The 15,948-nt window shown below is 39.4% G+C and overlaps 1 protein-coding gene across 1 annotated transcript in view; it reads right to left on the reverse strand.

The window, feature by feature from the left end:
- Positions 1-15,948, reverse strand: part of FAT1 (FAT atypical cadherin 1) — a 149,987-nt gene that overhangs the window by 88,230 nt on the left and 45,809 nt on the right. Inside the window, exon 3 of the mRNA XM_084856630.1 lies at positions 5,606-5,920. Coding sequence (XP_084712756.1) covers positions 5,606-5,920 — 315 coding nt within the window. The remainder of the gene's footprint in view (positions 1-5,605; positions 5,921-15,948) is intronic.

Genomic DNA, 15,948 nt, shown 5'->3' on the forward strand with positions numbered 1-15,948 from the left:
AAAAGCCAGAGCAAACTGCTGAGCTACATCTTAGGAATAACAACATGAATGAAAAAGAGGAGAAAAGATAGTGGAGGTGCCCAGTAATTTATTTTTTACATTTATAGCCTGCCTTTTCATAATGGAACTCAAGGCAGGGTTATCCACGTATTCTCCCATGCCAGCAATGACCAAACTCAGATCTGCTTAGCATCAGCAAGATTGTGTGCCCTCAGACCTGTTTTTACATTTCAGCAGAAGTACTTTAATGCCACTTTTCACAGTTTGCTTATTTTTCTGAAACTTTTCCAACATAAACCCTAACTCCAAATACTCAAGGAAAGCATACATTTTTCATAGCCTGAGGATATTTACAGTACAGAGTATTCTACTGTTTGGTAAAACTGCTGTATTGAACCTTCAAATAATGCTCTGATGGATGAATTCACAAACATTTCAGCAAGAAAATTTTCATAGCCAGGGAAGCAGATACTACCATCTCTGGCCACCAGTCACTTTGAATTGGTTCATTAATCACCAGTGCATAGCCCACATTTTGCTCTCTTTTTTTTTTGCTTCTTTTTTGCAAACACTTAAGAACACTGAGGACCAAACAAAAGCAATACTTTCTCCTGCGTGCAAACATACAGATATAAAAAGCACAACTCCAGCTGTGTTGCTTGTTTTTCTAATAACAAATGCTTTGTATAATTGGGTGTGTATGTGAACATACACCGGACAGACTTAAGAAATACTTATGTTTCATCATTATTTACAATGCCAGTACAGTCTCTTACAATTATCCTAAAAAGTACTGCTAGGATATTTGATTCCTACCCACATAATGGTTCACAATGATGTTTTCACTGCATGTTGGTACATTATATCTGGGAGCCTACCATTTATATGAATGTATAAGATTATCTACTATTTATAATTATATAATAGTAGTATATACATCCTACTTTGCGGGCAGGAAGAAAATGTAATATATTTTAAAACAAGATGAACAAATGAACATAGATAAAAAAAAATGTAGTATATTACTTAAACTTGCTGCAGGAAATATAAAACCTCATCTAGTTAAACAATGGAGGTTTTCTCCATGATAGACTATTTTGCAACCACAGGCTCTTTATTTCCTCACTAAATAGTTTCCCAATGTTATCGGAAGTTGTTTGCAGCTGTAGCCATTTCCTATTTCACTTCGCTCAATCTTCAGATCACCCACCAGAGTTTCCCTGAAGGGCCAGAAAAGTTGTAAGATGATAGAAGTAAGTTAGACTATCTGCTGGCTTTCTGCATTTTATGACTATAGCGCTCTAAGGATTAATAGACACTAGCAAACCCTTGTTGTGAGACTTCTCTACTCTTGTTAACAACAATTCGCTTTCTTTGTTTAAAATATACTGAAGTCCCCATTTTATACACAGAGTACAGTTCAGTAAAGTACTGAGCATACTTTTTAATAATTTTGCTAAAATAATAAAGAGAACAGGAAAACGATTTCTAAATAAGAAGGGACAGATCAGTGGGATCATACAGAATTATGAAACTATGTTCATATCTGTAGTGTTTGAAACAGACAGATGATAAACGCCAATAAATCCCAAAATGCAGTTCTGTATCAACTTGATGGTTTAGAAGGGTCAAACAGAAATGTACCTGTACTTTCTCACAAAGACCTCATACCTCTATTTTTATATTTGTACATGATACCAAGCTACCAGAATTCTTGAGGTTTGGAAACATAAGAAATTAGGCACACCAATCTAGCAAATCCATATTTTGGTTTTTCAGATGAAACAGCAAATCTAGTCTTAAGCTGTACTGAGGAATGACCTAATGACTAATAGCATACGAAGGAAGCAGTGGTCAATACGATGCTGACTGATACCCCATTTGCATGCTCACTACACAGAGAATTGGCAATAAAATTGGATTTTAATGTGTATCAAACAAGCTATGTAGTAAACATAGGCTATCACGTTAATATAAGCAAAGCTGGGTTTGAATAGATGTTCTTCAGTCATATGCCTATTTAAGGTATGTTGTTTAATGAATGCAGGCCACCATGGTTAAAATCACACCTTCCTTAGGGCATCTAGGCTATTGCAATACATGGTACTGTCTTAAAAATTATTCAGAAACTGCACTTGGGTCCAGAACAAGGCCATAAACATGAAGTGCTCTGTCAGCTGCACTGGCTTCCGGCCCTTTTCTGGGCCCAATTTAAAGGACTGTTTTTAACCTTTAAAAAGCCTGAAATGGCCTGGGAATCAGGTTCCCAGAAAGGCTACCTTCTCCCACATGTATCTACCTGTACTTTAAGATCATCTACCCCTACCACATGAAATGTAGCAGATAACCAGCAGGGAACAGTCCTTTCTGGTAATGTAACCCTGGTTATAGAACAGCCTTCCCAGAATGGTTTGCCTGGCACCATCTTTATGGTCTTTTTTGTGCCAGGTGAACACCTCTTTGCTCACCAAGGCCTTTTAAATAATTCATGCTTTATAGTCTGCTCCTCTTGTTTTCTATCTGTTAATTAAAAAAACCCACTAGTTATTATTGTTTTATATTGTATTTTGATTGTTCTATTTGTTTTGTGAGCTGCCCAGAGAACTTGCTATGGGGTGGCCATACATATATACTAAGCAAATAAACAAACTAATAACACTTAATCCTGCCCCCAAACAAAAACAACAACAACCAGTTATATGTAACATCTTGCCTGATGAAGAGATCCAGAAATCTCAAAAAACTTGCACATTTTTCTGATCTTTGAGTTGGCCTAATAAGGGTATTACACTGCATGAATTCTGGAATTTTTCTTATGGCTAACACAGCTGTAATTATTGTTGTTGTTTTTAAATACATAATAATAATTATTAGTTATTACATTTCTGTACCGCCCTAAAGCCAAAGCTCTCTGGGTGGTTTACAAAGATTAAAAACTATTAAAGACACAGTATACAAAGTTTAAAAACCATTTACATAAAAACACACAGACTGTATACACAGAGAAAACATATATCTAAAAAGAACTTTGAGCAATCAACCATAACCAGGACCTGATTAAAACTCATCAGCTGCTGCCAAATGCCTGAGAAAAGAGAATAAATAAAATCTAGTTGCTATGCTTCTATCACCATGAAGACAGGGTAGCAAAATGTTTTATTCCAAAATACCTCCTCCCAGCATCCTGTAAGTCCTGGGTCTCATCCTTTTGATATAGCTTCAGACCAGGAGCCTTTAAGTACTGCTAGGTTAGCATATCTACATTTAAAGCTGATTCAGGGCCAGCTTGGGGGGGGGGGGGTCATTCAACCATCCCCAGGTAATTAACAAGGCTCTCCTCCCTCACTACTTGAATTCAAGAGGCTCACAAGGCTGAGCCATTAGGATCTGGGAGGCTTAAATTGCAGCCATTGTCTTCCAATTTCACATGGTGCTTTTGAATGCTCTCCTTCTTCAAAGTGTAAGGACATGTTCAAAATTAAAAAGAGGCCCCCCCTCCCCTCAAAAAAGGAACAGTCACACACAACTTTATGAATACTGACAGCTAGTAGGAGATGAAGTTTATTCATAAAGAAATAACTGAAAAAATAAATTCTGCTGCAAACCACAGCAAATTTGGAAACAGCAAGAAAATTTTTTAAATGCAACATTTTACACAACCTTGTTTTTTAATTTTTTTTAGTCAAAATGTTATATTACTTGTTTGTAAATTACATACCAGATGCTACCTTCCCTGTCTGCAACCTTATCCACAGCTCATTTAAGTCTCTCTCCTCTGTGTGTGTGTGTGTGTGTGTGGACAAGTGAAAGCAGGGACACTTTAAAGTCTGTTCTTATATCATTTTACTTTGTATCTGCATTTGTCTTTTAAGGATTTTTTCATCAAGCCATAGCTGAAATCTCTAAATTGAAGATAAATACTGGTAAGTAAACTGGAAAAAGATCAGAGAGGATACCCTATTATTAATGCAAATACTGATATTTTTTTTTAATGACATTCTTAGATCCTTGCTACTCATGCTTAGCAACCTCAAAACTAGCATGTAACCTATATAATCTCGGGTGCAAACTATCAAACATGTTTGGTATGCATAGCTCAAACATTTTGGAGAACTGTCATTCCCCTTGCTACATGATGATATCTAAAGAATGATCCAAACAACAAATATATCCAACTTCAGAAGGAATGGGTGAAGGTGCAGAGCAGTCCCATGATACAGTTTCCAACAGGAAGAACTTGGAAGATTGCCTGCATTGAAAGATCTAACACACATCATTCATGGCACATTTAAACATAATCCACTGCTTCAGTGATAAAGGGCAGAGAAGTGAAGGAAACCTTTTAAAAAGTTAATGAATGGGATAAATCATCCTTTAAGACAGATGGATTCAAGGATCAAAACTATGAAACAGATAAATAGCTTGCTACTTTCAGGATTGGATGACCACTAAAGTTTTGCAGTGAATCTCAGCTTGGATTTCTCCTCATCCTGTACCCCTCCACAGTCTTACTCTCATTGACAAGATTAAATTCATGATAGGGAAAATATAGGTCTGTATTAATGAAACAATTCATGTTTGGTCTGAAAGTTGCTGGTTGGAAATATCTGCATGATCAACATAAATGATATAAAATTTCCTTTCAATAGACATTTCATATACAAGTTACTTCAACAGTTCTTGGAAAGGTAACAGTTCAGTGCTAGCAGAAGAAATTAAAGAAACACACATTCAGATGACAGAATATCCTAGTTTTCTTTGCAATACAGTCAAGCCGTTTCAGTTTCACGTTCAATTTTTTTCCAAAAGTTTAACAGCCGTGAATATTATATTTCTCATTTGTAAATTTAATTATAGATGCTAGCTTCAAAATGGGGTTTGTCCCCATAACTTTGAAGAGGCTGATCTGACACCAACAGGACCTCTTCCACAGTTATGACTCTCTAAAGTATGTCCCACATCAACCTCCTCAGATTAGAAATAGATATCTAGATCTCAAATGGTTTATCAGCATATACTTGAGACATGCTATGAACAAGTGCTGGAAGAAGAATCCCAAGTGCTTCATTCTACCATATAAGACTAAGCTGCCTTGAGTGCCATTTTTCTGGTGGAAAAGCAGGGTACAAATCAAACCAATAGAAGACTTTCTGGAACCCCTCCTTGGAACGAATTGAGAATACAGGCTTGAATGCTCCCGACTTAAACAAACAAACAAACAACTTCCAAGCTCATGGAGTATTTATTTATTTTTGTTACATTTTTATACCACCCAAGAGCTGAAGCTCTACTGGGGACAAAGGTGCTAGCCTAACCCTTAATTTTTAATTTGCAGGAAGATTTTATGTGGAAAGCATTCAAATATGATTCCCCACTAGCATTCTGAAGTGGTACAGTCCCACCTTGTGCTTCAAATGACTGTGTAGATAAAGTCTGAAACAACAGTCTTGATGGCCCCATGGATTTCTTGTACAAGTAAAAATCAGAACTAAGAATCACAGCCCCCCCCCCCCCGTTCCAATTTTGTCTTTTCATCTCTGTTCAAAAACTAGAGAATGAATTCAGTGGTGTACACTTCAAGGGGTAGCATCTGATATTTACTCACCAGTTTTCGGATTCATGAAGAAGAATCCCTGTGGATTTCCACTAGTAATCTTGTAGGTCAGCTTGTCATTAGAGCTTGAGTCGGCATCAAAGGCCTCAATTTGAATGACTGACACATCCTTAGGTGAATTTTCCATGACTTCTGGGTAATAAACAGGCTGAGAAGTCTGTGGAGCATTGTCGTTAACATCAACAACTTCTATGTAGATTTCAACGAAGGAAGACAGAGGAACAACACCCTGGTCTGTTGCATAAACAGTTAACCAGTAATAGGAAGTAGTCTCTCGATCAAGCAAATCAACAGTTGCTATTGTACCTGTTTAGAAGCAGGAAGGAAAGGAACGGTATTAAGTATTAAAGCGGTATTACTGATTATATAAAAAACTAAAGCTTAAAAAAAGTATTTGCAACAAGTCACAAATAAAAAGCATTATGGTTTCACAGACTTTTTATCTGGATAAAGCAAAATGAAGCAACACGGGCACTTAATAATCACAAATTATAAGTAAACTTGGGGAAGATATAAAAGAAAACTGTAGTCTATTCAGCCAACTGTGGACCAGAATGTTTAGACAAGAGAGGAAAACAAACAATGTTATGTATCAGGTATACACACACACACACACACACACACACGTATGTATGTGTGTGTATATATATATATATATATATATATAATGTACCCTGGAAGAGAGGCGAGCCAAAATTTCTCAGAATACCCTTTTTTAAAGATAATTTCTGAGATGTTCCTTTTCTTACTTTCTAAAAAAAGAATGCTGATTTTTCTCCAAATATTCTATACATTTTTTCATGACAGCTACCATTTGCCACACCTCCCACCCACAATACCAAGGAACAATGCTACATTTAGGGCATTAGCTACTAGTCCTGATGGCTATATGCTACCTCCAGTATTGGAGGCAGTATGCCTATGTACACCAGTTGCTGGGGAATTTGGACAGGAGGGTGCTGTTGCACTCATGTCCTGCTTGTGGGTTTCCCATGGGCAGCTGGTTGGCCACTGTGTGAACAGAATGCTGGGCTAGATAGGCCTTTGAGGCAAAATCCAATGGTGACCTTGCGCGTGTGGCCAGTTTCACTGATTCTGGTCCACGCATGGCCAGCCCCACTGATTCTGATCTGCAAGCGGCCCCTACTCCTTAGGGAATGGCAAGGTAGCCCTGAAATGAGCAAGGATAAGCCCCGAAATGAGCGAAAACAGTAGTTTTCTGGAAGGGGCAGGGTGGCGAAGCCTTTATGGAGCTTTGCCAACCTCCCCCTTTCAGAAATGAGTGTTTTGGCTTATGTGGGGGCTTTAGCCCAGAAGCACTATGTTGCTGTTCTGCAAACGGTAGGGGCTGCTTATGGAACCAAAAATGGGGCTGGCCGCATGTGGACCAGAATTGGCAGAGCTGGCAGCGCACACAAGGATACCTGATCCAGCATGGCTCTTATATTCTTATGTTATGTTCACTGTGGCAGATGAAACACGGTGGTCAGGCTGCCAGCACAATTGGTGTTGCCCCTTGTAATGGCAGCAAATACAAACTAACAACTCTTCAGAAAAAAAGCAGCAGCTGTGCTAGAGCCACTGCTTACGGCGAGCTCTACCCCTAAGAAACAGTTGAAGAATTTCTTGTTCCCCAGAGAAATTTGGTGAAATGGTTACCCAATTTCGCTGCTCATAAATAGGGTGGAAAATTTCAAGAGGCAATTTATGCACAGCTCTAGAGCCTATCGCAACTGCAATACCTATTCAGACATTATGCTTGGCCCTCAGTGTACTTCTTACCTTTTCCCTGCAGTGTTTATATATAAATTTGAGTCCTGCTCCTTATTTTACCACCATGGCGTCCCAGGGCCAAACGATGCCTGTATACGCCCACAATCACCCATTTTTGTATCATGGCTTTCCCACACTAAAATTACTGTGTACATTCAGCAGATGTTGTGGAGAATGGGTACATATAAGGGGGATGAAAAAAAATACATATATTCTGATTACGACATGCATAGCTTCCAATTATGTTAGATGATGTATTACATACGTCGACTACTGAATGCGCATAGTATTCAAGTGAAGAATCTACGTCCAGGCAATATCTGAAATACCTGATCCTGTTCCCCATATTTCCCACTTAGGGACAATGCAGAAGTACTGAGCAATATGCAAACTCCCTCAGGCTGCATGTTTGTGCATGTTCTCCACTGTATGTGCATAAAAACTGCCAGCAGCTGGTTTTAATGCACATACTCCATTCAACTCATATTTAACCACAACATTTATCGCATTTTCTTGAGAAGTGCTCAACTTCATTTATTTACGCTCTGAATCAGGGGTGGGCAACGTGTGGCCCCTCCAGTTGTTTGGGTTACAATGCCTATCAGCTCCAGGCAACATAGCCAATACTGGGAGATGATGATAGCAGTTGTAGGCCAAAACATCTGCTTTACAAGTAAGTAAAATGCAAGTTAGAATATTTTCAGCACATCATGATGTTAAAAAATACTACTACTTTACTATTTTAAGTGTTTCTTATGGCCAACACCTTCAATTTTTGCATAACTTGGGGAATACAAAATTTAGCTGTTCAACAGCGGGTTGTTACACTAGAGAAAGAGGATTTTATACCACCTGAAGCTGGGAGTATTCTCTGAGGTTACATCCTCTCTAACTACTATAGGTAGAGCTATCTAATTTGGCATCTACTGACACTTTGTTTATAACAAGTACACCATCTAAAACTATCTCCAGATTTGTTAATATAAACACTGTCTAGTTTCTATCTACTTGTGTTTTCCATCTAACAAGGAACTTTTTATCTTTCGTCTAAGGATGGAGACAGTTGGATTTTATAATTTCAAAAATGGGGGTCAACCACTGTTTGTTTCTTCACCCCAGCAGCCCTTTGACAAGTCCTAAATGCAACCCCAAACCATATCAGCACCTGACAGAGACAAATTTCAGTTTCTGCAGGAACTTCCCAAGTTCCATCTGAAGACTGTAACTCCAAATGGACACACCATGGCGTGAACATCTGCCACTGTTTTGCTCCCCCAGCACCCTCACCCTTTGGCTGTGTTTACAATCTTACCTGATGAGGAGTTCTGGAGAATTCAAAGGCTTGTACACTATTTTGTGACCTGTACTTGGCCTAATAAAGGTACTGCCGAAATATAGATTTTATACCTCCTTGTTTTGCTGAGCTGTCATCAACTGTTTTTCTTTCAACACAACTGATTTTTGCTTTTCCATATTCAAAAGGACATTGTTATTCCCTCCCTAACCATAACATAACCATAATAGAATATAACTTACTCTATAAAAATTGCAAGTTCTAAAGAAATTTCTCTACGAACACAGATTTCTAACAACTGTGAAGAATGTGCCCAGTATGTGTTGTGTGTATGTTATCATCAGGCAAAATCTGGTTCTATTTTACAGATTATTCAAATGCAATTCATTCTTAAATTTTTAAAGATAATTTTTTGTGGGCAGGGGGATCCCAGAGAATTTTAGGGTGGTGTACATCAGATTAAACATTCTGTACAATAAAACTAACTTCCAAATCTAAACATCAGCACAATAAAATCAAGAGGCATAAAAACTATCTCAATATTTGGTACAACACATGAAATCTGAAGTAAATCCTTAACTACTTAAACTAGAGGCAGGAGAAACCCCATACTCAGTCTGGGCTGTATTGCATATCTTTCCACAGAATACTTGTTTTCTGACCACTCTTTGAAATCTCAGAAAGACTGGGCCAACTTCGAACCTTCCCAACTAGTCCTCCACTGTCCCATTTATTTCCCTCCTTTCCCAGACTTAACTTGTGAGGAGGGGGAGAAGGAAAACTGGTGACAAGAAAGACTGGGAAAGCAGAGGGCTCATCTTTACATTTTCAGTGTTCTCAGTGACAAAAAGGATGCTTACGTAGATGCCTTCATCACCACCAGGGTGATGAAGGGACTTGTAGTCACCAAGAACACTCAGATGGTCCGGCTACTCCATAAGATAGGTTTGGAAAAGCAGGGTGAGAAAGCAAACTGACAGCCAGCATAGCTAGGGACAGTAGACACCAAGCTGAGCTCTTTATGAGCCAAGTCAAGCTTTGGGGTTTTTTTTGGCTCGCTTCATAATTGGGGAGACTTTTCTGAATAGGAACAGTTTGTTTCCAACCCCATCCCATTCAATTCACCACAAGATTCTCAATCTCTAGTCGAAACAGTTCTAACACTCAACTTCAAATGTTATTCAACACATTTCTGAATTACCACCAGATGTCGCCATAGAAGCTGGTATTTAAAAGCAGTAGAGCTGAGATGCTACGAAAAGTGAGCAAGTAGTAGTTTTTAAAAGTAGAAATTCATATCCTGTAGACATTGTCATCCAGACACATCATTTGCCCTTCAAACAAAAATGATTCAGTGATTCTGTTTTGTTGCAGAAAAATGTGTTAATGCCTGTAAAGCACAGCTAATCTAGGTTATTAAATTTAAAAACCAATTGCCATTTTATATTTGCCAACCTCTTCAACTTAATAGCTGCACATTATTCAGCAACAATTTTCTTCACATGTGCATTACAATCACACACCATTATGGTATCATTGATATAGAATTATGCTGCCAGATTTTATTTCTGCTAATGCTAAGGGTAGAAACTCAATAATAATCTTGAACGTACTGTAAAAGAACAAGAGTTTTCAGGAGCTAACTGAACCCAGTGGGTTTTGTCTGAAGAAATGTTAGGGAACCATATTACAGCTGCATCTCTCAGCAGACCAGTGGAGAAATCAGCACTTTAACTCTATTTCTGCTATTTTTTAAGCCACATTTGCCTTTCCAGGGAATAGCTCAACCCATGTGCAAATGTAACTCACTTGTTGCAGGGGATAAAGATGTCTTCAAGATGTAGAAACTAATATTTTGGCTCTAGGAAAATGCATGTTTCTCCCAGACGGCACATCAATTGAGAACTTGATTGCAATGCAGAATGTGGCTACATGAGTGCCAAAGGCATCTACTGGACAGTGTGCATGATACTTAGTGACACAGTTTCTTTTCTAAACCCCACCCTGAGATGCCTATGCCATGTTGTAACCCGATGCTAAGCCAGTCCAGACAGATGTTGCACAGGAACTGAAAATCCCCTCACCAATTTTGCTTACACAAATCCAAGCACCCATGGCGTTATCCCATGCAGCACGGTAGAAAACATTCACTGAAAGAGACACATGCGATCAACCCCATCCAAATGTCTGCAATATTCACACACATACCTCAGCAGGATGGGACAGCAGACCCATTTCCAGCAGAGGTGAAATCGACAAGGGGTTTTTCCACACTATGTCTTAAGACATGTCAAGTGTCTGTTTCTCTCTATGTTCCTTCTTTTCATGATAATTCTCCCTACATCCTGCACATTGCTAAGTGCGGACAGTATATTTTACTGCCTTTGAATCTGCAAATCCTTTGAACACACCTCGATCATACTGTCTGAATAAGCCGAAGCCATGTTAACACAGATACACATCAAGCACAGCAATCTGCATTTGTAAGACTTAGGGTGCAATTCTACACACACTTAACTGGAGTAAGTCCAACTGAATGCAATGGGATTTATTTCTGAGTAGGCCTGCATAGGATTGTAGTGTGATGCATGTGACGATCCCACTCATGGTGGATTCTTTCTCTTTTTTCCCATGACAGCTCCTTGCTCATAGGACACAGATTGTCTTAACTTCATGCTATAAAAAGAAATTATAATATTACATGCCTAGGCTTAGCCCATATTGTAGAGGTTTGAGCTGGTGTGCAAAAAAAATCACATCTTCTGCTCAGGGCAAATTAGACTAGTGATACATTTGCCATGAGCAAGGAACTGTCAAACTCAGCAGCCACTATGAGGAGGGTGATCATGTTAATTTGCCCTCAGTCAGTTATCCATATCAAGCCTGTTCCACTTTCTCAATGCTGGTTATCTCAAAAAGTGACAGGTTAATCTTAAAATGTCTCTGTTTTCCCAAGGTTTTTTACGTGGGTAGATCCTGAGTGTAATTAAATCCTCCTGTTACATTTTACAGATTCCACCATCATTACAGTCAAAGGAGGGATGCTAGAATGTTTTGTTTGGAAAAAAATCAGTCTCTTCAATATCAGGAGGAAATGGGAGTCCTGCAGTCTTTTTGTTCTTGGCATAGTCTGCAAGACTTTTCCCCAGCCTGGTACTCTCCAGACTACAACTTGAACAATTGCCATAGGATTGGGGAAGGCTGACTTGCACATCTGTGCCTAAGCCTTTATTTGGGGCAGTGGTCCAGGTTCAAAAAAAGCCTAAATTGAGGGGGGGGGGGACCAACAATAAGCACACACAGCGTCACAAAATCCAAAACTGTTCAAGATTTCTTTGAGGAATAACTATGTGACAAGAATTATTACATTCACCTGTTTCATTTACAATCAGGAATGGACCCATGACAGAAATTTCTACAAACCTTCACCACAATACAAGATGAAGTGAGGTTTTGCAGACCAAAACAGCATACTCAATCACCAAAGCCACCTACCAAGATCATTTACTTTGCATGGGGAATGGTTTTAAATACAACTGCACAGCCTCTCCAATTTTCATGCTGCCACCACAAACCTTCTTAAATGAGTGTGGTGAGAACTGGGGATTTTGTGAGGTATTGTCTCTAAATAGATTAAACTCTTATGTGGAGCAGTCCTATGGGCTAGAGGTTTAAAGTTGCTATTGAACATCCACTTGGAAAAGGTATTTCATTCACAAATGCTTCTACTGCCTATGAACAAAAGCTCTAAAAAAATCTGAAGGCCTTTTGCAAGGACAGGACAGGCAACAGATGTGAGGAGGTAGCATATAAATTTGGCAAGCCCATGACTATGTGCAAAACAAGCAGCAACCCATTAGGAGCAGAAACACACAGCTGGAAAAGGGTAAGCAGAATTATTTTGGTATCTAATCATTACAACCCTTCTCATTCCCAAGCGAACTATATTAAAGTTCCATTTAAAGCTATACATTTTTGGACCTTGTCTCCCTTAATGTAAACAACTATTCTCTCCCTGCTGTCTTATCTCACCTTTACTCCCAATCCGTTCACTCATATCCCTCCAGCCTCCTTTTTAAACTTAGCTAAACAGGCCAACTTCCTTGAACCTCTACTTCTGAAATGCCATTTCCATGATTATGTTCTTTTTGTTTGTTCCAGCTTGACTGCACTTATTCCATTAATGATTACCATGAGGAAGCCAGGGCTGACTAAGCCTCAACCAAGCAAAGTGAATCATTCGTTCACATTCCCTTTTGCTGAAGAAAATCACAAAATGTTAAATATTTCTTCTATGCATGATGTGTTTATAAATCTGATTCCCACTCAGACAAGTCACTTTTAGAATAGAGGAACAACAATTTAACTGAAACGTGTGTGTGTGTGTGTGTGTGTGTATATTTCTATTTCCCTAGAATTGCTAAAATTATTATTTTTTAAAAAATCTCAAAACACGTAAGGGTGAGGAAAGGGCTAACCTCCCTTCCCACAGCATCATGTGCCCCATCCAACTCATATTAACCAGCTAGATGCTATTAACCCTTTAAAAACCACTAAAGGTCCCATTTACAGATCTCCATCACAACTTGTTTGGCCCTAGTGTGGAGGGCATTTGCAGGGACAATACAGTACATGGGCAGGGGGTGCTTAAGCTCTCCCTGTCTTGCTGATTCTCTTTGGTAAATAGCCCCCAGATTATTCTGAAGTCCTTACACACACACCCTGGCAGCTCATGCACCAACACTAGAAGCAAAGCCAGCTGGGGCAAAAACAACCAGGGGGATGTGCAAGCTAGAATAGGAAGGCAAAAGTCAGCTGGTCTTGCACACTGATCCTCTCTGTTAAGTGCTGAATTCAAAGTACTGGATTCAAACTTTTTTTTAATCCATCAGAATTTATAGATTACATTGGTATCTTTTGAAACAAAATAGATCTGAAGGTGGCCTTTCTATCATGGCAAAAGAAGGCAGCAGAAGTGATATCCCTAAGTTTGGGTAGTTATTTCCTCTACAGCTAGTGAACTGGAATAGGGAAGAACCAACCAACTAGCTCAACCATCTAGCTCGCCCACTACAGCAAACAAAGCAAGTATGAGGCTTCTTCTGACAAGAACAGCGGAGCTGCAAAAAGAGGAGAGGAAGAACCCTGCCTCCATCTTGGGCCCAAAGTTTGACAGAAGGCTGGAATCCCATTTCTCTCTGTGCTTGCTAGGCACAAGCACAGATTCATAACAAGCCTCCATTTTCGGTCTCCACCTCCAAGCAGGGAGAAGGCAGAGGCACATGGTCCTGCCTCTGTACCAGATGGGTATTCTGAGGTCAGGCACAGGACAGAAAGCCAAAGGAACTCTACCTCTACCTTCTAGCTAGAGAGGGACAGAGGCTTGTCTCTGCAGTTTCTTGGTGAGCGGAGCTCCAACTGCCTGGCACCCGCAGAGGAAACTGGCTTGCTTCTGTGATGGTTCACCAGGTCCAAGTTGAAGCAGATGGCAGAGGTAAGCTGGCTTGTCCCTGTCCTAGTGCTGCATTCCAGAGATGCAGCCTGAGGTCAGGGACATGACATTGACCCTTGAGGCAGCGGCATTTCCCACAAATGCACCCGCCAGCTCGCCACTGGGTGTTATGTTCTTTGCTCTGGCAAGAGCATGAAAAACATACAGACTCTTCCTGATAACATGCTGACTTTAGCAGCGCAAGAGAATAGGAAGAGTTCTCCCTGGTGCTGCACTGAACCTCAGAGACATGTGAAAAAACATGAGCTGCTTTCTGAACATCTAAAGCTTACAGCAATGGGAATGTGCTCCCATCAGTGTCATCAGCTGTGGAAGAGAGAGCAAACTAACCCTCTACAGTTGTGCTGGGTCTTGACCTCAGCACAATGCCAAAAGACTCTGCCCTGTCCCTTTGGTGGACAAACAAGGTCAAATTTTGGCTGGCTACCCAGGTCAGCTAAGGTCTGTCAATACCTGCCTGGCAACCTAAACTTTGGGTTGGCTACCAGGTTCACCCCAAATTTGTCAACTCTTGGGGAGAACCCACATATGTGATGTTTGTTTGCGGTCAATTAGTTAAGGAATGCTATCTGATAACTATAGGCAAAATAGCTGATAACCACCTACACACTGCAGAATGGGAAAGCTGTTTGGCTGGCCAGAATCATGAGAATCAAGGAACACATTCCAGGCCTGCTCAACCAGCACCTCTGAGTAGAGCCCCTATACACAATGATAGTAGCATCCCGTTGATGTAGGTACAATACTTGTAGGTACAAAGTTGATCAAAAATAATTTGCGAAGCATCAAACAATTCATTGGTGATTAACAGATGCATAAAGTGCCAGTGAGCGAATAAAATACTGACACAAATTCTCTCATTATACACACTTGCAAGTCAGAGCATACACTTGCAAGTCAGAGCATAATTTGCATGCTTTATGAATGTCATCAAACCAACAGAAATAGGTGTTAAATAAATAGAGTGATATTATAGAAAGGGATTAATTAGTCCAAACTACAACAGACAAATTATGCCTGTTTTAAAAAGTTAACAAATAGATACTGACCCAAAAATGAGACTGAACTGCCCCATTGGGGAGATGGTAGCTTCTTCCCCCTACCTAAATTAAGTATACTATCTAAAGTAATTATTAAAAGAAAAATAGGCTTATTAATTTCCTAAAAGGCTGACACAGCTTTTTGAATGCCAATTCCATCCCATTAACCAACTGTAAAACTCCCAGTTCCCATGGATAATCCTCCTTAAGTATGCTTATCCGTGAGAACTCTCATTAATAATACTAATGACTCTGAAATGGAAATCAAAACTTGCAATTTCAGCAATGCATGGAAATGCAGTTTAGCAGACCATGTTCTGGGAGTGACATCTGAAACAAAGAGAAAAAATATTCTGGTCTTCTGGAACAGAATGATCAAAATTTGATTACAATTCTAATTAATCTGAATTATAATGAGTTGATAATTCTTTAAAAAAAATCTCACATTTTTGGTTGTTTGTTCTGCAATGTACAGAATTATCACAAAGAATGGATACATACATATTTTACTGAAACGTGAATTCCTGAATATATTTTAAAATATTGATTTACTGTGTGTCAGTTTGAAGGAATCATTTTCTTCTTCCTTAAAATTGTATTAGAAATATTTTTTTTAATTGTACATTGGCCAACCTTGGTTCACAAAACCAAGACACCAGTGTGCAACCTTTAAAGCATTTAGCATAGAGGTGGGCAACACAGGGCAGCAAGCTGA

This window comes from Heloderma suspectum, chromosome 5, assembly GCF_057233095.1.
Source record: "Heloderma suspectum isolate Gila_16-S chromosome 5, 16-S_ref, whole genome shotgun sequence".
NCBI lineage: Eukaryota > Metazoa > Chordata > Lepidosauria > Squamata > Helodermatidae > Heloderma > Heloderma suspectum.